The sequence below is a fragment of the Bacillus rossius genome, chromosome 1 (genome assembly GCF_032445375.1).
Source record: "Bacillus rossius redtenbacheri isolate Brsri chromosome 1, Brsri_v3, whole genome shotgun sequence".
Lineage (NCBI taxonomy): Eukaryota > Metazoa > Arthropoda > Insecta > Phasmatodea > Bacillidae > Bacillus > Bacillus rossius.
In genome coordinates, this window is record NC_086330.1 from 136,973,528 (window position 1) to 136,998,089 (window position 24,562).

Here is a 24,562-nt window from a genome sequence, read left to right on the forward strand (position 1 = left end):
TTTTATTACAATTTAACATAAGTACGTACATTAAAGATGCACAAAAAAAAAACACGGGCTGTTTTAAACTTATTGTAACTAACCCCTTAGAGATTGCATGCAAGTAATATATAACTATTATTTCATTTAGAAAACTAAGAGTGCAGACAAATAAACAGAAGGTTTTCGGTAAGTTTAATACTAACGAGATTATTGTTTGATAAAAAAAATTAAAGTCTCGTGTAATGTCAAAAAATCCACATCCGTTTGATTGTTTTTTCCAAGAGATAAATCCCGGGTTTTTGCCAAGCAATATTTTGACGAAGCACTCGAGACACGTCTCCCGACACCCACTACACTCAGGGCGACTCTCGCCAGGCAGGCGTCCAGGGATCCACACAGCGAGCCTCGTAGCCGATATCGGGGAACAAATACAACCGGAGGGAAACGATTAATTACAGCAAGTTATTGCTGAGAATACTAAAGTAGAACAATTTTCTAGTATCAAACCATGGCCAATGAATAGACAAGGACAAAGTTAGTCGCTTACGAAGACATTAATCACAGAATAAGACATTTCTGCACTTAGAGCAAGAAATTTGATTTTAAACGAACATAACACAAAAATATTATCTTCATTTTTGCTTCACATATATCAAAATTTAACAGTTCATTGTCCAAACATATTTTGAAGATATGTTAAAAAATAAATACAAACAATATTTGAAGTTTAAATAAAACAAAATGAAAGAAACGCTGACGTTGCAGCGAAGTTACAATATAATTATAGTGGCACAACAATTAGATACAATTACTTTTATTAGAAAGGTTGAAACGATATTTTAATTTGAAACATTGAAATGCAATTAACGGGAAAACAATTGAAATATGGAGATCAGTTCATCATAATCAAAACAAAATAATAATAAAACAAAGTTTAGCATCTGCCCCCAACAGCTGTGCAGTAGCACACATTACATAAGACTCGGTATCCCGTAATCATTCCTATGACAATGCAACACATCGCCGAATCCTTCTCCAACAACCCTGCTCTATGTCGTCGTGTGTTTCAGCCGCTGACGACCTTGCACCGACGAGAAGTTACGCCCGAATAAAAAATAAATAAAAATATATTCTCATGCAGTGTTGAATGAAATTTATTTACAGATTAAGAGAAGTGGGAAGGTCGCATCGTGCATGAATGACGAGAATATAAAAACAATAATAGGATCTTAACCACTTGACAGAATCCGATGGGGTTTATTTCGTCGGCTAGATATTTTCAATACGGAGACCTGAATGTACAGAAATAGTCAATACAGCGAAAATAAAAAATTTGCAATATGTTTTTTTAATACGTACTAGAAAAACAGATATGAAAATAAACTTTGCCAGTAAAATTATTAATATAAGTAAGAAAATATTATAACGAAAAATATATTACAATTTAAGATAATTTTAACTTAATAAAACCTTCTATTAAAGCAATTGTAATAAAATTCAATGAAATATATTTAGTTTTAAGATTTGGTTATCGCAAAGGTTTTCCTTATGTGATTTTAATCATTTCCAGCTAAATTGTTTTCGTATTTGTTTATATTTTGGTTTCAAACCCTTATTTAATGAAAAACCGTAAAAACTATACACTGTATTGACTATTTCAGTACATTCAGCTCTCCGTAATGAAAATATATAGCCGACAAAACAAACCCCATCGAATTCTGCCAAGTCGTTCAGATTTTAATTAGTGTTTTTATATTCTCGTCATTCATGCATGATACGACTTTTTCTATCCTATTAGTATTCGATCATCTATAGCAGCGATGGCCAAATTAATAAAAACCTAGAAATATAAAACGAAGTATTATAAACAGTATAAAGATGGCATAATACCAGTTAGAATAATGTGGCTTCTTAACAATGCCTGCTGTCAAGTTATTCTGCAGACACAGCATGAGTCTGAATTAGACCAACAAACCTCGGCTGCTGGTTCATCAGGACAAAATAAGTTGAAAACAAACAAACAAACGACTTATGGTCTAAAGTGCTTCCAAAGTTTTATTTACATCTTTGAAGTTGGGGCTGAACAATATTTTTATTGTAAATAATAGAAGTATTTAAGATGGAATATGGAGCGTAGCAATTATGTTTAATGGAATTATGTTCTACAATCAGCGCGGATTTTGTGGCTGCAGCAACAATTTTCAACGAAATTATTGGGAGTAACATCATGTTCCACATATTTTTGTTTCATGATAATACCCCCAATTATATCAATGAAATAATTTTTCTATAACTACAAATTTCGCGGTGGTTGTACAACTTCTTTAAATTAAACTTAATCCAAACATTGTATTAAATTTAAAATCAAAAAGTTTTCAGCCTCATCTTCAAATACGTATACCAGCCGTATAGAGGTTTAAAACTTTATTTTGTCGTGATGAACACGGTCTAATTAATATTCACCACTCTGTATACAAACAACGACGACTAACACGACCGCAAACCTAATATATTTCTGAGCTGAAACATTTTTAGGAGTTCCTTACAAAACGATGTCGCGGGCCGCCAGCTTATCATCGCTGATCTACAGCGTACCTACAGAAGAAATTAAGTATGTCGTGCACTCTAGCGAACGTATCCTGACGTATCATTTACGTAAGCAGGCGGCGGATCACTGACTTCTCGCTCCAACATGAGAGCTCAGCCCAGTCGAATCACTTAGCGCAGAGAAACCGACGTATTTTACTCCAAATACAATCGTTATGTATGGAGCAGGCTTCGCAAAACAGGTTTCCATCAAGGCAGATTAATTGCGCCGATTATTTCAAATGGAAACGGGAGAAACCTATATTACATATCACTGAGAAATCTGCTATAATTACTACTCTTTGCACTAGGCTAACGTATGGCTGATTGGGCAATTATGAGGATGGGCTGGATTCCGAACTGATTTCAAATTTGAAATCTACATGAGTGATATATAACACACCAAACAAAAGTAGGCGAGGAAAATGAATTATCTCTAGGCGATACAAAAGTTTCGTTAATTTCCATAGCCGTTTTTGTAATATTTTAATCTATAACATCAGAAGCACGCACGCTATCTAACAGTTTGCGAATTCGTTCGAATTATATTCCGCAAGTGTGTGAAAACATTACAGCAAAGCTTACAGCGATTAACTCAAAACTTATTAGCAGTCATTCATATTTAATGGTTTCAAGATTAAAAGTAAGCGATTTTTTTTTACTGTACCCAATAGCACATTACATTTATAGAAGTCATAACGTATCTCTGTCCGTCAAAGTTAATCAATTTCCTACTCCAGACACATGATGGTGACAAACGGCACATCAGAAAGTTAGCTTCAGTTATCACCATAAGCGTAAAATCATCAATGAAATTATCTTTAATGGTTGTGATGGGACCATATCAATCGGCAAATAATGCCGGTATCACACTGTGCGGTTGAATCGGAGCGGTTACCAGTTTCTAGGTCGAATGTTTACATGTTCGATAAATTTATTTAGTGCTTTCTTGCGAGACCTGCATAGGACACTCTAAGAAAAGCAGTGGAATGAATATTCAGCCAAAAACTGTTGCGAAAGTTTTATTCGGAGCGGTAGAAACGCACAGAGTGACACCAGCCCAATATGCAAGGATGACACTGTTTCCGCGTTGAATGTAAGCAAACCGTTAAGGCGCTTGCACGGATAGAAACTCGCGCGGGAAAAGTATTTGTTGACATTTCCCAAAGGAACAACGAATCAAAGAAACAAGCAACGGCGTGTACCGTAAAGGCTTTCAAGGGTGAAATGGAAGGGGTACGGATGCTGTAGCAGGTTCACTGCTATAGTTTATGTCTGCGTCACGATTGACGCTTTTCAGCAGGCATTCTGCTGCGCAGCTTTAAGACACGATCCAGCCTACCTTAACTATTCTTTCCGATATGTTACCCGGACACGGTATAAAGTTGGCTAAAGCTGAGTTTTTAAACTCTGCAAGAAATCCAAGAGATAAATCCCGGGTTTTTGCCAAGCAATATTTTGACGAAGCACTCGAGACACGTCTCCCGACACCCACTACACTCAGGGCGACTCTCGCCAGGCAGGCGTCCAGGGATCCACACAGCGAGCCTCGTAGCCGATATCGGGGAACAAATACAACCGGAGGGAAACGATTAATTACAGCAAGTTATTGCTGAGAATACTAAAGTAGAACAATTTTCTAGTATCAAACCATGGCGTTACAAAAAGAAGGTTTTGATAAACTAGCAAATAATTAAATAATGACATAGATAGTCGCTTAAGAAGACAGTACATTACAGAAGACATTTCTGCACTTAGCAGAAAATTTTTTTTACCAAACGATTATAACACCAATAAAATTATTTACAATATCAAATTTTAATAATTAATTCATTGTCTAGAAAATTATTGAAGTTACGTTTAAAAATAAATGCAATCAATACTTGAAGTTTACACAACCAAAATTAAAGTAACAGTGATGTTGCAGGGAATCAACACGTAACAAACACACGAAAACTACTGTAGTCAATAAAATTCAATAATCGCAAGACATCACCAATCCTTCAAACTCGAAACTGTAAAGTTGCAGTTTCTGGTTGTTTAAAATTTCTGTTTGTTTCGTGCTGCCAACTGCGGGTGATGGTAGCAGGCAACGTTTACGATTCAGGCAGCGTATTCTAGAGAAGGGAGCAGAAAGTAAGTGTGTAATTCGCGTCTAGATATTTTGGTATTTACTTCATAAACGAATATTTTATTCATCAGTATATTTATCACGCTCGGTATTATATTAAATAATTCTACTTTAAATTTCGTGTCCAAGTTTCGTATAATAGGTTTATTTGCAACATGAACCACATGATATCACATGAGATTGCCCGTTACCGAAGTTAGATGTTTACACATCACTGGCGAGTACTGAAAGACTCGCTGATTTTTTTCTTTCATTTGTATGAAATTTCCTTGCCGGGTTCAGCTTCGGGTAAATGTCCCTTCACCTCGATGCTGCGAAATAGGGCAATGACAAACTGCCGCAGCAAACCACGACAACCCCCAGTTGCGTTGCGGCTTTCACCACCAGGGGTCAACTCGTTCAGCAGTTACCCAGAGCGACGTGGCGTAATGGTTGAAACACCGGGGCTTACATTCGTTACGACCTTGTTTCGGTTATCCATGCTTTCCCGAAAACACTCAGGAAAATTCCGGGCTTCTTCAAAAACTCACGGTCGATTCCTACCACAATTTTCAGGAATTTATGTGTGTGCGTTGTTGAGTAAGGAATATTTACCAAACATTTGTTAAAAAAAAGGTTTCGGAATTCATCGGACACGCTACAAAAATGTCAAAAAAATGTAATAAGCTACTTTTGTTTTCAAGCATCCTAGTTTCGTCTATGGAAGAAATGCTCGAGGTTATACATAATTTATTTTATGAGCGCCAACCGCAAGGCCATTAAGACGGAAACACTCAAAATCACAAATCAGGGATAATACAGGACCATAGGCCAAGACATATAGTAAATAACTAAATTAAACAATGGAAAACTGAAATCGGGCTGGTACGAGCGGGATTCAAAGCCAAGTCCTAAGGAGTGAAAGTCCAGTGTGTTACCACTGCCACACAGAACCTCCTTCACGTATTGCAACCGGCACTCGAGTGTAACGCACAGACATACAGAACGATTTGAGCTCACACTGTAAATTTTTTTGTAAATGGAACAGACATATTCATGCAAAATTAGAGATATTTTGTAAATTTGTACATTTACAGGAAAACAACTGTATCAGTAAAAAGTAATGTTCGCAGTAATGCTGGGTTCCGTGCACTTATGCTTTGTGTTATCCCCATTACCTCCAATAGTTAAAAGTTAACTAACTGTAAACAGTTTCATGTATAGCTTTACAGTTTTAACTGCATTCATTAACTAGCATAATAAAACAAAATAAAGTATAATTCCATAATATTTTATTATCTTTTCCATAGTTTAAAAAAAATTATGCTTGAATAAAACATCATTTAAAATATAAAATTATGCGCCAAATTTTCGCAATACAGGTAAATACGCAATATTATCTGGTAAAGCTTCATATATGAGAAAATAACCACAGCCATTTGCAGTACACAGTTACAATATATTTCTTGTTGTAACACAAACTATCTCTTTGCAACTGGTTTCCAAAAATTGAATCTGTTGTAAAAGCACAATTTTTTTTTTCCTGTGCACAGGACGGAGTCTTGGTGTTGTCCGGTAATCTCAGTTCATTTCGCTAGGCCATGCCTTCGAGCAGGCAGGACTGCGGAGGAATTTAGATTCGACGTTTTTCTTGATCAGGACATGCTCATCGTTCCTTCAAACTGAATCTCTGCGTAGTTAAAATTTTGGGGTTAGAACACGGGTCTGTCCAGCGTCTTGCGACGTTGCCAGCTTGCCCCGTCGTACATACAGGCTGAGTCTTAATTCGACCGACTAACTTCGGCTGCAGGTTTATCATGACAAAATAAGTTGAATAGGTATATATATATATACATGACTTGTTGTCTAAAGTGATTCTCAAGGCTGGTGTATTTCTTTGTAGTTGGAAAGGAACAAAATTGTTATTGTAAATAATATAGAAAGTACAGATTTTCAACTGTCCTGATTGCCTATGGTCCCAATTAGTTCGGATAAACGAGGTTTAACTGTATTTAAGATATAACACTGATAACACTGAGCGACTGTATTATGTGATTATATGATTTGAGTTCTGAAATCACCGCGAATTTTTTGCTGTAGACAAATTATTTTATTCATACAATTGGGCGTGGTAACACGCCACAAAAATATGTGGAAACTAGAGGTGTTACACCCAATTAAATTAATTAAATAATTTTGCTGCAGCGACAAAATTCACGGTGATTTTTGAACTCCATTCAATTAAAAATAATCTATACGCTCAGTGTCCTATCTTACTTTCCATAGTAATTATATTAAAAATGTTGTTCAGCCGTAACTTCAAAGGCGATACCAACATTGGGAAGCACTTTAGACCGTAAGTCGTATTGACGTTTTCAACTTCATTTATTTCGAGATGAACCTGCAACCGAAGTTCTTCGGTCGAATTCAAACTCATTCTGTATAGTGTGCGTTCCAGTTAATTTAAAGGTTTGTGAAACTAACCTTTGGCACGTATTTCTGTCAAGAAATGCTTAGAATTGGACTGGAACTCAGCCGGTCCTTCACATGTTACCGCTGACAACGTTTTAAGACAGTCTCACATGTCGATGCAATAGCTGTTTCCATGGAGACTATCGGGAAAATATGTGGTCAAAATAGCTAAAACAAATAATTAAAAAAAACGAAACCTAATCTCGAATATTTATTAGATAATATAAATACTATAGGCCTATATCTTTTTTCAAGGTGGAACTGGGGCAATCCACGTAACAAATTACACGGCTCTAGAACTTTCCGTCTTCGTGCTAAGCGAGCTACACGCAGAAAGACAAACTCTCTCTTTAATCAATATAGAAGAACATGAGACAACAGGTGTAAAATACACTTAAGGCGAAGGGACCTACGTGATAAAAGTGGGCTCCGAAGCACTCAGTTATCTATTCGTTCATTAACTGAGTCATGCGAGAAGTCGGAATCTAGCCCACGGTGCTCGCCTTCACACCAAGTGACGCCAAATCTTACATTTTCATTTTTAAAAAGTCACTTCTGTATATATTTAAAGGAAATTGTAGTACACTCCCTAAACTACTAACTGAAGGCTTTCTTATGCGAGGAACAGATTATGATACACCATGGGCATCGAGATTTTAGAGACCGTGCAAGTTGCAACAGTTGGACTCAAAGTAGCAACAGTAATTGTATTCTTATCCTGCAAGCAGACAAAGTGAAGTGAAACTTCACAGATAGAGATATAATAACGTATAATAACATGTTCAAATATTAGAGAGAGCAAGTATGCGAGTGTGCTATAACGCAAACATGCCATCGAGCGCCCCACTCCTGCACACCTCCCCTCTCCAAAAAAGAATGCCCACGTCTGATCGCTGCACTTTTCGTTGCCTTTTCAGCATCACACTTGCGTTTGCTCTAATGACGTCATCACCTCGACTTACGCTACTGGATGTAAAAACATGTCCGACTTAAAAGAGTTCTTACGCATGGCGTCTTAATAGTTAAAATTCCCTGGAATGCTTGAGAAAGTGTTGCTTTCTTCTGCGAAAAATGATGGAAGAGTTTTGAAGGATGACGTGTAGATATTTCAAGCACGCTTGAAAGCAGTTTCGATCGGCAGATGGGCGGGCCGCGCTAATGTTTATGCCTCCTCGCCTCCTTCCTCATAATTGTGGGCCAGTAATTGGCACAGAGCTGCTCGGGGCAGTGGGGAGGGGGCAAGGAGGTGGCTGGGTCCCGGGAGGGGAGGGGCAAGTCGCTCTCCTGCACGTACTCCCCCCGGCTAGCCGCCCCCGGAGGCGGGCACCAACCCATCTGATAGCGGCCACTACATCAGTCCGAGGCGCGGTCCGTAGAGCTTTGCGTCAAAAAACTTTCACTTGTTCTTTTCTCGAATTCGACCACTCTAATGGCAAAATACATTAAGTAAAACGTCGTAACTGTGTATGTACATCTTGTCATTCAAAAAATCCAATGCCATCAAATTCAATTAAAGATTTTCGTCTCTAATACGTTTTATATTTTCTTGAATATAACATCTCGAACAACACGCAAGAGTCTGGACTAGCGCGCATTCTCCTTGTGCATAGGGAGCAGTAACCATAACATTGTATGGCGGAGAAATGAAGACAAATGTGTAATGAAAGTCCCATGAGTGCTTTCAAGAATCTGTACCGGGTGTTTCAAGCCTATAATTTATTGTAAAAACACGCATTAGAGCCATTTTCACTCTTCTAAAACTACAGTTTAGAAAAGAGGTATGGAAACAGAACTAATCATCCGTTCTCAATGTATTCTTAAATATTTTCCGTAAACAGACACCACTTGGATGTCTTGAGCAGTTTGCAAACAGCGTGGTTTTTTTCTGTAGCTCCGCACACCGCGTGTGCCCGGTTGAGTGTGAGGCAGGGACCTCAAAGACGTCCGATCGGCGATTGAAGGTTCCCGGATTCGATTCCCAGCAGGTTCGGGAGGTTTTCCCGTTCGCGGCGAACGTCCCCACCGGATTTAGAACTATGGGGAGGGGGATGGCCTTGTCCCGCCACTTTAATAGTGCGGATGGCAATGGTAGTTTACCGTAGAATCATCGTGCCTTGTGAACAAATTGCGAGAGTGACTGGCCATCAGGACTGTCTAACCCATCTTACATTAAAATTTTCAGAGTGTATTTTTTAGTTCTTTTTGAGTTTGATGTATTATCGACAGAAAACTCTTTAGAGACGATTACACAGAGCAACTATTTGCTTATATTAACTTAATGTAACCATGGAGAACTGAAATGGGGTCGGTACGCCCGGGATTCGAAGCTTAGTCTTAGGGAGTGTAAGTCCAGTGTCTTACCACTGTCAGTGTTTTCAGCACCTCCTCCGCGTAATGCAATCAGCATACGAGGGTGAGTAACGCACAGTACGAATCGCGCTCACAAGACAGAGTCACGGCGCTAAACTGTAATCGCCAGGTCATGCCTTCAAGCAGGCACGATTGCCAGGGAATTTAGACTCGACGTCGCAGTTTACGATCAGGACGGAACAAGAACCATTAAGTTCCGTCGCTGTCCATGCAGTATTAACACGCCGCGTGACGATGTTCGGCACTCGGCGAAACAGGCCCGCTGCCACTCAGTCTTAGAAGGCAACACATCACCGACTACAATCTGCAGGTCCAACGTGCATTTACCGTATGTCGGGATTCGGCGACAATGTGCTTTTTTTTTTGTAAAACTACCCGCAAGTCTGTTCCATAACTACAAGTTCTTCGTAGTTTTACAATTTCTTTGAAGTAATCGAGGGTAACATGTCATAAATAATTAATATACCAATCTTAAAAACTGTCTGTTATTTACAAATTTACTGGGTCTTCAGATCCAATTTAAAAGGCGTACAGCAATCTTGGGACGCACTTCAAACCTTATCGTCGTATGTTTTAAACTTTTTTTTTTTCGTGATTAACCTGCAGCCGAAATTTGTCAGTCGAATTTTGACTCACCATGAATAATATATAATGCTTGAACATGTCAGCACGAATATACTAAGATAAAGTAATTTGACAAAGATGTCTTGATTTTTATTCACGCCGTGAACGGGAAGCCTAAGATTCACACCAGTCCATTCCGAGGCCCAAACCGTTCCGATTTTTACCGAAGTTCGCCGCTCGCTCGTGCAACTTCGATAGCATATATTATAGGATAAAAATGCGCAGGAAAGAAGTCTAGATCGTCTTTCATAAACTTCAGTGATGGAAAAATTATAGAAGTGTCAAGCTACATTAAATATACTTTAATGTAGTATGAACAGTTGATTAGGTTAGGTTAGCGACAATAAAAAATACGAAGTTCTTTAAATGAAGCATTCAATGGAGAAATTTGATTTAATGCGATTTTTTGGACATACGCCATTTCAGTTTTGCATTGTTTGTCATGGGAAAATTCCGAAAAAAAAAATTATAAGTATGAAGATAAAAAAAATCACAGAAAACAAGACATCAGCTGATTGTCTTGTTTTCTGTGAATTTTTTATCTTTAAGATAATTTTTTTATTTTAGGAATTTTTCCATGACTTAACAGTGCAAAACTGCAATGGCGTATGTTCTAAAAACTGCATTAAATAAAAATACTGTCAAATCGTGTGAAAAGTTGGTTAGGTTAGGTTAGGTTAGCTACATTACAGATACTATAAAATTATAATGATAAATTGTTACGTGAAGTTAGCTACATCTTAATTAGATAATTCCTAACCAATAATTAAAATTATTTTATAGTATTTTAATGTAGCTAACCTATCCTAATAAAATATCCACTCTTTTAAAGTATTTTTAATGTAGCTATCCTAACCTACAAACCAGTATTTAAAACTAACCTAATAAATATCTTTCTCTTTTTTTTAACAATAAAATGTTGTTTAGCCCCAACTTCAAAGAAGTATACCAGCCTTGGGTTGCACTGCAGACCACAAGTCATAATGAAGTTTTCAACTTACTTAGCCGTAATGAACCTGCAACTGAAATATGTCGGTCGAATCCACTCTCCCTATATATCCAGAATTTGCCTGAAGTTATGTCGCGAACACGTAAAGCAAAGATCAGGATAGTGGGTTCGGAGATCGAACTGTGTTCTTCCTGACTATGCACTGCACCACTTCGTTTCATCTGTAATAACCTCGAAAATTGACGAGACTAACTCTGATTATGGGTGGCCACCCTGTACGTAACGGAGATAAAAAATAAAACGTTTAAATCTGGCGGTCCATTTTCGCATCTTGTATAATTTATTTAGTACAGTCCTTCCAACAACTTTCCTTCCTTATAAAGAAGGAAAAGTATCATTTATCTGGAAGGAAACTCATTTAGAATGGAAACTGCACTGATAAGACACACTAATTGTATTTCAATTATTTATCTTGCATGCATTGAGATAAAAAAATTATCCGTAACATTTATATAAATAGGAGTATTCGTAAGGTTAGAAACAACAGAGCGGCCACAAACAGATAAATTACAATTATAAAAATACAATCCTTTAAAAGAAAAATAAAGGAAAATAAAACTAAAATCGTGTGAAGTAAAGAAGGCAAAATGTATAAAATGAAGTAAAACAAGGGTAACAGGAAGGAATGATGGTATCCCCCACACATCCCGCGAACTCTGTGCCACTCCGGTTTGTAACAGAACGTGCGAACTAACAACTAACAAACGAGTATTATGTTATAAATGATGATAAAGTGAAAGGCCTAGTATAAAAATGGAAATATCGCCAGAAAGTGTTGAATGTGATCAGCAGCAGAACTGGCTGACCTGGCCGGCGGCGGCGGGCGGCGGTCGGGGGCGGCCCGGGCACCCAGCAGGCGGGCAGCTCGTCCCTCGGCGCCGGCCCCAGCACCGCGAACACCCGCCCCTCCCGCCCCTCCCGCCCCCCGGCGGCGGGCGGCGGCTGCTCGCGGGGCGGCGCGCTCGACGCTGCCATTTCTGCGCACAAGCACGTGACAGTGTAGGTTCTCGTGCACAGCAGTACAGGCTGCCCATGAAAGAATGTCCCAGCTTCAATGGTATATTATAACAGTTAATTTAGACTATCTACAACAAATCATAGAACAATTTGAAGGTAAACTAAACTAGTTTTTATTTTCATTTTACAAATGTTCGATATGGGCAACTTTAGTTATACTGCACACATCACAACTCAAATACAATTCTTACCACACTTTGTTTAACACGTCCAGAGTAATGTGTCTGAACTCTGGCAAAGCATTAAGTAGCGGCGAAACGTAGACACGATCTTTTATAAATCCCCAAAGTAAAAATAAAAATCGCATGGTGTTATGTCAGGTGAACGTGGAGGCCAGCGAAATGTCATAATAAAGTTTACAGGTTTACCCTTTACTAATTGGGGAAAGAACCATTCTTTCAACGTAGGTGGCGCTGTAAGCGAGAAAACAACAAAACAGTATTTTCACGCATGCGATTATCTAAAACTGTTTGAGTTACTCTTTAATTGTGACCTTGAACAAACACTCTAGAACGCTTACAGTTAATACTATTATTAAATTTTGTAACTGGGACATACTTAAATGGACATATGTATAGGTAATATAAAATGAATAAGGCCGTGTATTTTCAGAGGAAAAAAAAATTCTGAACTATCATTTATTGTTTGCTCGCACCAGCGGTTACTTGATTGCAATTCCCGGTCGTCTTATTTACCGGGCCATTTAGGACGCGTTTGCTTCCACACTGGAACTGTGGTTCGTGTACCAACAGCAACAATGCACCTGAAAGAACCACAACCAGTCAAAACACCGTCGATGCTACAGAGTTTTAACTCTCAGCTAGTCTCGAAATCTTTTAGCGAAAAATACATGTTCCTAGCAATGCATTTCTGCTAGTCTGAAACACTTCTGTAATAAGTCATTAACAGATTTTTGTTCCATACTGCAAGTTATTGAACTTAACGTAGCAAAATTTAATTATTGCATTTAAATATGTAATCTGAACATTAACAAATACACATTAAACATAACACGTAAACGGTAAATGTAAGTTAATCTAAAAAGTTTTTTTCTCAGTATATAGTATTTTCGTTATGATTGACGCTCCTACTTTTATGCAAAGTGGTAATTGTATGGCTTCTCTACGAACTGAGTTCTTGATTCTAGCTGAAAGCCTACCGTACCGTAAGTTAGCTGGCGTTCAAACCAAATGGGCTACAAGGTCGGAAAAACAAGATGCAACATGTCAAGTCTCGACTTAATGACGTAGTATATTTAGAGGCACTTCACTATTCTTCTTCAAGAGGATCCTGGAAACATATTTTTTTAAATATGGAGGAGTTCACTTTCAGGTTATAAGTACATACAACATTCAAGTTACAGTCAAGTTTTGTGTACACTGTTCTTCATTCCAGGGCGTGTATGAGTGAACTATACATTTATTGTTTTGTAAATTGAACAGAAATATTGATGTAACATTACATATATATGTAAATTTACATTAAATTTACATGAAAACAACCGTATCAATAAAAATAGTGTTCGCAGTAATACTTGGTTCTGATTCTTACCAGATCATTTATGCTTTGTGTTGTCCCAGTACCTCTAATAGTTCATATGTAAACCGTTCCCTGAATAGCTTTCCAGTATTAATTGCAGACATATTAAGCACAAAAAAAAAAAAGTCGAATCTTTGTTCATGGTAAACGAAAAAAGAACAATAAATTAAGCTTGAATGAAACATCCATTAAAATATAAAATTATGCGCCATTTTTGTAAGAAATATTCAGTATTATCTCGAAAAACGTATTATATATATGCAAAAATAACCATAGCCATGTATTGTACAAAGTTATAATATCTCTCTTGCAGTAACAAAAACTATTTTTGACAACTGATTTCCAAAGGAACCTTTTGTAAAAGAACACAATTTTTTCTTCTGTGCATCGGTGAACGCCGCGCCGTTGCGAATTCGTTCTAATCGCGGGGAGACGGACACGGCGTACAAGGCGCGGCGACTTCCGACTCCCGCATCCGGGAGTAGAGAGCCAAGGATTGATTGTATGCGCCGTAAAGTCGGCAGGTTCTTTCCGGATCCCCCCCCCCCCTATTTTTTCTTTACTGCTGTAACATATTTCCCTTGCAAAAAAAAATTCAAACCATGTGGAGGAGGATGGGGGAGTGGAGCCTCGCGGTGCTGTTCTTCTTGAATACTCTCGTCAAGGTCGGGCTTATAGATCACAACAGCGCAAGAAATTCACAGTCGTTTATAAAGCAAAAAAAAAAAAAAAATTCGCAAGATGTCACCGAGCCTACAACTTGAAATTGTAAAACTGTAGAAAACAAATTTATTTCACGGGTTTCTTTTGATAATTAATACACGTTCATCGTGAATACATACAAAACTGCCAATACTATGATTTAAAAGTGTTATTCTTCTTTAACGTATAATAAAAATAACATCGCGACATAACGTCTGCATCTTTCAAAGTTTTCAAAACAACTCCCTTCAAATATTGAAGGTGGAAATGCAAGCGGAACGCCAGAAGTTGAAAGTTGGCCGATGCCTGCGTTGCGTGTTTGCGTCTTGCGTGGTTCATAAATGGGTATTTGAAAACGTCGTTACTGAAATTGTTTGTGTTTTGCGTTTGTCGCGTGGTTTATAAACCCGGCTATACCGACCTCAGGCGAGGTTGACCCCTCGCAGGTGCGAGGGGAAGGAGGGAAAGGGGGAGGACGCGGGGCGACAGGTGACTGATGCGAGGCCAGTCCTCTCCCGCCGGCAAGAGGAACTGGCGGAAAACCAACCACGCCATCAATACGAGCGCCGGTGACGCCCAACAAGGACCTCGCAGCCAGCCTCGTTTCATTCCTTTTCTTCCTTCTTTCCTTTATGTTTTCCCGCCCGCGGTCTCGGGGTCTCGCCCGGCGAGTGAAAACCCGCCCGCCACTATTTTTCGAAGCCCGGATCGGCGACGCTCCAATTAGAAAGTGTCGCTTTCTTCCCTCGGGACAGATCTCGGGTACAGCGTGCAACGGGATCTGTTCGACCACTGCACCGATTCCTGCTCTGCTCCTGTAACTTACATTAATATTTACGACCAACAATATTTTCATTACATTGAGAAAAAAATCTCTCTCATATATTTAACATAGTTCGAAGTGAAAGTTTTATTTTTCTGCTTGCAACTTAGGGTGGGTTTATAAACTACGCAAGAAACGCAAGAGCACAAAGACACAACACGTAACTTACGCAAGAAAAACTACGGTAATTTATAAACACGCAAGCCGCAAAACGTTTCAAACCATACTAATTGGAAACTGTAAAACTGGAGAAAAAAATATTCTTCATTGGGCTTCTTTCCACATTGTTATTATAATTTTTTTTTTCATAAAATCGTTCGGTATTCTTAGTAATTAGATTTAAAAGCATTATTTGCTTTCAGTGTGAGATAATAGTGAAATCCTGAACCATGCGAAAATAAAATCTTAGGCATCTATACACATATCGTCTGCATGTTTTAACTGTTTTCGAAATACTTTACTTTAAATAATAGAAGTCGAAACGCAAGAAGCTGAAAGTTGGTCGATGCATGTGTTGTGTTTTTGCATCATTAGTTTCTTCGTTTCTTGTGATATAGCGTTGTTTATAAATACTGCCTTACCCATAAAGAGAACAAATTTAGTTTACAATTGGGAACTTTGCAGGTTAAAATTCGAAGCTATTGGCTACATTATAAGACAACGATTATTTTTTGATGTTTATGTAATTAATGAAGGTGTCAAAGTTCTCAAATTCCGGGAGTATGCTGGTTTGGAGTCTGGACCCGTCATCTAAATATTCAATGGTGGTATGATATATTACAATATGCCATGGCCAATTCCTTTTCCAATATCCCCGACTTAGGTCATTGTATCTTTATTGGCTATCGTCTTCAAGACCATTTTCGACGTAGCTTAAAAAATGGCATAAACAATATATAGAGACCTGGATAATTCATGGTCTAATTTCGCGATAGGCATAATTAAAATATTTGTGCTGCTTATGCTATTGGCTCTTAATTATATGGGTGACTCTGGGCCAATCACGAAACATAATTAAAATATTTGTGCTGCTTATGCTATTGGCTCTTAATTATATGGGTGACTCTGAGCCAATCACGAAACATAATTAAAATATTTGTGCTGCTTATGCTATTGGCTCTTAATTATATGGGTGACTCTGGGCCAATCACGAAACATAATTAAAATATTTCTGCTGCTTATGCTATTGGCTCTTAATTATATGGGTGACTCTGGGCCAATCACGAAACATAATTAAAATATTTGTGCTGCTTATGCTATTGGCTCTTAATTATATGGGTGACTCTGGGCCAATCACGAAACATTTATCAAATAAATATGGAATCACAAGCTAGCCAGTTAACACGTCTCGCACGAAAATTGGTCGTGTATAAAAAGGACTTTGGAGTCTACCGCAAATGTCACTGAACCCACAAATGTTTCTACTACCTAGCGAGATGAATCACTATTCACCGAGTTAAGGGCCCCGCCTACCCGGACACACATACGGTGTGCAGAGCTTTAGAAGAAACCACGTGATTTTTATAACTGCTCGAGATAACCGAGTTTTTTTTTTTTACGAAAAACATTTTTAGAAAAGTGAAAATTGCCAAAAGGCTTTTTTTTTTCCAGAATAATGTTTAGTTTTGAAACACCCGGTACAGATTCTTGAAAGCACTGAATGGAATTGCATTACATCTATATATTCATTTCCCCACCATATAATGTAATGGTTACCTCTCAGATCTGATAGTTGTTCAAGCACAACGAGAAAACTGCGCGCCAGTTCAGAGGCGATACGGCTCTAGCAGCACCAGCGAGCGTCACACTTATCATTCCGGCTCACTAACACAGATACACTCCTGACACAGGGCGGGCTAGCAACCCACTTGCGAGGTGAAGGTTGGTAGGAGGAGGAAAAGGCAGAGCGAGGAAGGGGCGCCATCTTTGTTCCGGCGCGGCGCAGGGCTCTCGCAGAGAAAACGACGAACCCCATTGTGCGCGCGCTGGCCAGATTGCTTTCGCGAATACTCGTCGGCGGCTTATTAAATATTCATTACGCAGGGCAGACACGGTGGGGTTGGGGGGGGGGGGGGGATAGTTGAACTAGCGACGCTCACAAACCCACTCCCCGCGGCTAAGCAACCCCGCCATTCCATCGGCCGCGGCGGCGCCGGGGTTGTGTTCGTGCACCGACCCAGAGCGGGCAGAGGAGGTGCACGTCTATAGTCCCGGTCTGGACCACCTTGATCACAGCCGCGGCTGCAGAGTGCGTCTGGGGGCAACAGCACCACCCGAGCTCAAATTGTGTTTTTATTTATTATTTTTGGAAGGTATATTTATGTTAAATTAAATACTTAGATTCATGCAGTAAACTTTTCTTTCATTGAAAATTGTTATGAAACATTTAAGTTCCGTATGAATTCGTAAATATTCTAAAGCCAAATTCTAATTTATTTAATTTCATGATGTGCAACAAACTGCATCCTTTCTTTGCACGATAGCCCCTCCCAAAGTCTTCCCGGAGCCGCTAGTGCTTGATCGAGGGTTTCCCAAATGGCGTCTCGAAATCTCTCCAGGCAAATGCTGGGATGCTTCCTCGCCACCGGACATGGCCGATGTCTTTCCCAATACCCTTGGACAGAGTAGTTGTGTGTTATTGTGTCTGTGTCTAATATTTTTTTTTGTTGGCCCGATTTGTCACAAACCAAAACTGCAGTTTCTTCAATTCACAATTTAAATCTATCTCATTCGCCATGTTGATTGTCATAACTTTTATTTAAGGGCTATTTATAAAATGTTAACTGGATACCTCCCTTGCTTTTTTTGTTCAAGCACAAAAATAATCAACACATATTCATTAGTTTAGTATCTTCGGTGTAAAAAGGCCTTGTAATTATCACTTTCGCGCCTCTTTACACTAAGTGGATATATGTAGAAAATATTTGTGGCATAATAAAAAGGAATGCAAGGGAAGTATCGAGTTAAAATTTTAGAAATAGTCCTTAAAAGTAAAGACAAAAAAAGGCGTTGAGACCGAGCCTTAAGGCCCTTATAAAGTTTCTTAAGAAGAAGGAAAACAACCTCTACCATACCATACAACACGGCGGTTCAGTCGTTCGGATCACTCGCAACCCACCAAAACATTTCGGGGTTTCGATTCCGAAAGGAGGTCAAGGCAAGGTTTTAATTTTCCGCAAGTGGGACACATTGCGGGCGTTGCCGTGCACCCGTTATTTCCTCAAGGGGGGGGGGGGGGGGGTGTTTTGTTATCCTATGGAAACAATTTTTTAGACTGAAAATGTATGAAATACTATTTGATATACGGGCGTCATGATTATAACGGATATTTTAATGTCACGATCATTTTGCAATAGTAGTTACAAATAAAATAAACAATTTTTAAGAAATACAACAATAACATTACAGTAAACTCATAATTTAATTTAATGATTGTCGTTATGAGGGGAGTGTCATGGACACCGATACCATTTAAAGAGTGTCTGTTCAAAATATGCAATGTCCATGCACGTTACAGTAAAGTGGAATTTAAAACTTTTATTAAATACTTAAATTACTAAGAAATAACTTGTAGATCCAGAGTATAAAAATAATGTTAATGCTGTAAAAAAACTATTATCTTGTAAAGTAGAAACAACACTTCTAGAACATACACTTATCATTCGTTGTTTCACTTACTGGGATAATAATGTCACAAATGTAGGCTACTACATGACATTTATTGCTATCGTGCTAAATTTCATCCAAATTAAAAATATGTTTTTTTTTATCTATACAGAAAAATATTCTGTAGTTTTAAAAAAGATTCATTTGGAACCCAGTTGCCAAGAAATACTTTGTATTACTACAAGAAACACGGAAACAATGGTTATTTTTGCATTAATGAAATACTTTTTTGATATAATACTGACCACATCTTACGAAAATTGACGCATAATTTTATATTTTAATTGGTTTTTCATCCAAAAATAATTTTTAACAATGGGAAAGATAATCGAATATTCAATAATTGAACATTATTTTGTTTTATTATGCCTATTATGTGCACAGTTAATACTGGAAAGCTATTCAGGAGACGGTTTACAAACCACTTTAACTGTTGGAGGTGCTGGGACAACACAAAGCATATATGCCCGGATAAGAATCCGAGCCCAGTATTACTGCGAACACTATTTTGTAGATACAGTTGTTTTCATGTAAATGTACAAATTAACAAATACCTTTAATTTTAAATGATAATTTAAGTAAGTTCCATTTACAAAAAGAATTTACGGTGTGGACATACAGAGACCAACAATGTGAAAACTGTTGTTTTGGCCTCTACATCACTTCTCAGTGCCAAATCTACCAGTGTAAATAGGCGTTACCAGTCTACAGCCTCGTCATTGCCGACTGACGAGGGTAATTGCGGCTCGCCGAGAACAAACACCCACCGGCGAAGACCGGTTCCCTCACGGGACGGGAGCGACGCTCCTATTACGACCAGCAGACAACATGGATGTCTGCGCGTCAGACATTCTGCCTGTCCATCACTGGACGGCTTATTTACCAATTTCTCGCGAAAAAAAAATCTGAACGCTCATTAGACTGCGATACTGCATACCGGCACCAGCAGTTTCTTCCTTGCAATTGGCGGCCGTCTGCAAGAGGAGCCATTGCCTTATTTGACCAGGCCGTTCGTGACGCGTTTGCTTCCACATTGGATGTCTCAAAGAAACTCGACCAATCACGAAACACATATGATGCTACAGTGTTTTAACTTTCAGCTCGTCTGGAAATCGTTTCGTGAAAAATACATGCCCCTAACAACTAGTGTATCGTTGGTATACCAACCCAAAAATGGCTTCTTTACAATTTATTGAATTTGAAAGTACTGTAGGAAAATTGTAAGGCAATGACGGCCTACTAAGCAGAAGACAATAATCAACCATGTTATGTACACATACCTGCCAACTTTTTGAAACCCCCATCAGTAAAACATTTAGATTTATAAAGTTTGGCGTAAATCATGTGCGGCAATTACTAAGTAACGGTAACCAATATCAATTTCTCGACATTCCCATAACCTTATATTCGACCCAACAAAATCTTATGCAAAACTACTCTAAAAATATATTTTATAGTGCTGCTGTAATAATATTTAAAAAACTTAGCACAAAAATGTTAACAACTACACAAAAAACTTACACTGACAACAATAAACCAAACTTGAAGGTGGTCTTACCTTAAAAAAAATATTGGACTGATGGATGAATAATTCATGAATTTTATGTGAAAAAAGATTAATCTGTAGTGTTCTGCTTCATTTGTAATGGTTATGAAGTGGCCTTTTTTGCTGCTTGCAGGAAAACACTCCTGAAGTTTTGTTGATAACATGGTCCAGACCTCTTGCATTTGAGAACAGATACTGACTGGAGTGTTTCTCTTGACATAGATGACCTAAATGCTGTTTTTTTTTTACGACGCTAAAGATACGTTCGCATTCCGCATCACTGTGTGGTATACTTAAAATGGAAAGCATAAACTTTGATATTCTGTCATATGTACAAACCCCTTCAACTCCTTGTGTATGTGATATCTCTGCCCATTTCACATAAATCAACACATATTTATCCACAGCAGCAGAAATGTCATTAATCTGCACATTTGTACATTGTTTATGGAGTTCATATATTGCCAAATAAATAGTTTCCTCTTTTTTCACCGACAATATAATGGGTAACAATTTCACAACGTAACGCACAGATGAAAATTGTGCATTTTCAATTCCCTTCAATCGTGCCACTTCTGCATGTTTTAAAACTTCACTATTAAAAGAAAACTTATTAATCATGTAATCACATGCAGTAATGAAATATTTCCTTACTGAGCTGTAGAACACATATTGTTTCTCTTTGCTTTCGAGCACATTTATTAAAATTGTTGTGTGACTTCCTAGTTATTGTTGTTTTTATATTTCTTGACGTGTCCTATACCATTTGTGCAAATGTCGGTATGGTAGATATGGACGAAAATTAATAAATAAATAAAATAAATAGTTGGAAAACATCGCGAAACTAGTAAAATATATTTAATTACTCGTCCATTTTCGTATTGGTGCAAGGTATAAAGGAAATATAAAAGAACAGAACAATTAAAACTTTTCGGAATACTTCTACGAAATATTTACCGCTTGCTACGTTCCACCATGTTTGGAAACTAGAGCTGAGTGGCGCTTGTTTTCCAAATGGACAAGTTACTTAATTTTTGATTCGTCGGAAAGAGCCAATGAGAACGACGATGTCAAGAACAATGATGCTTCTTTGTTTGGCATCCACGTCCATGCGTGTTGTCTCTCTCATACAGATCTCGTCGTTACAAACTCAAAATTACCCGTTCAGCGAATTTCTAAATTTATTAAAAACGTTTTGAAATCCGTAAAAGTTGGCAGGTATGTGTACATATTTAGAGTTATTTTTGACGTAGGGTCCACGACAAAAAAAAACCTGCGTCGCCACCACTGGCTTATGACGTATGTATACACACATAGATCGCGGTTGAAAATAGTGTGTTATGGCTAACATTGTTGGAACATTGTAAAGGTCGTAGCACTATGTACGTCTACATTTCAATGCAGCTATTTTTGTTTGCTTTTCTGCTATGAGTTTTACATCGCATGTTTATGCATCGACTCAGACTCACACTTTGATTTGATCATTTAATTTTCATCATTGCTATTAACTAGGGCAGTTTATTAAAATTTATTCCTGAAAATCTTTCGGGTCACAAAATTCCTTTCCAACTATATATTAAAATTTTATTTTCGAGCTGTAAAAGTCACGCAAGAGTTCATAGTAATGAACAGTTGCGTGACTTTTTACCGCTTTTAGATAGTGTTTAGTTAATATTTGTTGAAAACATTTTGAGACAAAACATAAAATGAAAGAAAGGTAGGCCTATAGATAGGAATAAATTTAGAGGAAAATCTCTTTATTACTGTTAATGACAAGAAAATGAAATAATCAACTCACTTTATGAAACCGAGACTAAAGTCGACGGGACTTCAAAGACTGTTGTCGGCTCCGAACCAGATGGCAGCAGGCTCAATGCTCATAAATGAGACATGCCGATGTGTTGGGACCCTCGCCACATGAGCGCGACGTGTTAGCTATCACGGCCACCATTAAAATATTTCTCCGTGAAGCACAGCTTTATATTCAATAATTTTAACATGAAGCCGATTATACCGGTTCACTATTTTTAGTCAAAACACATGTTTCATGGCACACATCGATTGATTTGACCAGTTCTGCTGACAAATACCTGTAGTACGCGATGTTGTTCCCAAAAGCGTACATGTATTCATCGCCAGCCAATCCAAGAGGAATGGACGCAACATGTGCTTGACAAGAGACGTGAAGGCACACTGAAAACAATTTTTGTACTTTTTACAAGCAAAATCCTTACAAACAAGGACTACCCTTGTAAAAGTACTAAACAAATTTTACAGTGCAGTGACGCATTCTGATGCTCGTGAATTTGTTTTTCTTAATCCCCCTCTCCCCTAAAAAAAGTATTTTATCTACTGTAAGTTGAGGTAAAAAGAACCAGGGGAAGGGGGGGGGGGGGCGAAAATCTAGAGACTTTCAAGAACCCCTTCCCCCATCATTCTCCTTGATTCCACCTGTGGTGAAAGGGGAGGCTTTCCAATCCCCCCGCCCTTTTCCCCACACATTTATCCCTCTCACACTCTTGGCGGATGACTGAGGTAATAGGCGTCGCGCAGTTGCGAAATGTGGAGCAGTGATCGCAAACAATGACGTAAGTTGCGAATAATGACTGAGAAAAAAAATTCCCGTAGCTACTTGAAAAAATAATTGTTTGCCGCAAAATAATGCTTGAAATTATCGACTGCTGTATTAGCTGCATTAGAAACAGCACTTTCCCACAGCAGAAATTGTATTCCTGAAGATGTTACTTGGGATATATATGAGAGAAAAACCGACTAATAATAATAACCTGCGATGTTTGGGTTGTTTTCCCAGAGGATGGTTGGCCACGGGGAGACAGCCATGGCGCGACTGGCTACATGCTTCTGCGATGGTTCGTCGTTGTCTTCTGCAGGGTGGAGGTGAAGGCACAGCACGACACCCGGAACTAGGAAGGAAATGTTCCAACAGTGAAAAATCCCCGACCAGACCAAGACTCGAACCCTAGGTACGACCATCATCATATAGGTACAGGTCTGTGCAAGTAAATGTAAAATGACTTTATCAAGCGTACATTTAAATGCTTCATTAAAGTAGGAAATTAAATATCTTATCGCTATAGGACCAGGCCTACCTTGACACACATACAGTGTATGTGCAGAGCTTCAGAAGAACTCACGCGATTTGAAAACTGCTCATGTTATCAGAGTGGTGTCAGTTTACGAAAATCATTTAAGAATACGCTGGGGACGGATGAGTAGTTCTATTTACATATTTTGTTTTTAAAAGGTATTTTTTAAAAGAATGAAAACGGCAAAAACGCGTGGTTTCAGAATACATAATTTTCAGGCAAGAGTCATTCGGTACAGATTCTTGAAAGCACTTATGGGACTTGCATTACACCTTTATCTTCATTTCTCCGCCACATGTTACAGTCACTGCCGACCCTATCCACGTCGAAAAGACTGCGCCATAGTCCACAGCCTTGTTCTTAAGAAGTGATGCCGCGCTAGAAGAACCAGCGAGCGTCAAACTAATCATCCCGCTTCACTGACATGAATAAAACCCCATTAAATATATTTTATAAAGTTAACGCAAGATTAGCCAACCATCCCACGGAAGCAGCCTCGTATTTATAAATACTACCCACTTAACCTTGTGCAAAACAGAGAACCGAGCTTAACATACAAACATTATCAAAATACGCAGGAACGCAGATAACCCTCAACACATCAAACCCTGACAACACATCGACAGATTCTTGCCTCAAACCTCATTGCTTCCTTAATGTTGTGTTTTTACTCATTATTTTGAATAAATTTATAGTATAAATATCATTAATCAATTTATTTAATTGATTTTAGGAACTTAAAAGCCATTTTTTTATGAACTGAAGAGCACGTAATCGTGTTGGGTACAATTTTAAATTAATCGTTAGTGTGTAGCCTTTGTCGTGTATTAGGTTTTTTTTATATCATTCACAAATCAATAAAACATTGGTTTTCTCACAATCCTACAAACCTGAGACTTTCAGAGTTTTGGGAAATCCAAATTTTTACTCATGCAAACCAAAGCTGGGGCTAGATGCGAACTCCCTGAGTTCTAGTGCGACGACTGGCTACACACGAGCGACACATGGT

At 38.3% G+C, this 24,562-nt stretch overlaps 1 protein-coding gene across 1 annotated transcript in view; it reads right to left on the reverse strand.

The window, feature by feature from the left end:
- Positions 1-24,562, reverse strand: part of LOC134546197 (microtubule-associated protein futsch-like) — an 843,281-nt gene that overhangs the window by 177,353 nt on the left and 641,366 nt on the right. Inside the window, exon 4 of the mRNA XM_063388803.1 lies at positions 11,960-12,130. Coding sequence (XP_063244873.1) covers positions 11,960-12,130 — 171 coding nt within the window. The remainder of the gene's footprint in view (positions 1-11,959; positions 12,131-24,562) is intronic.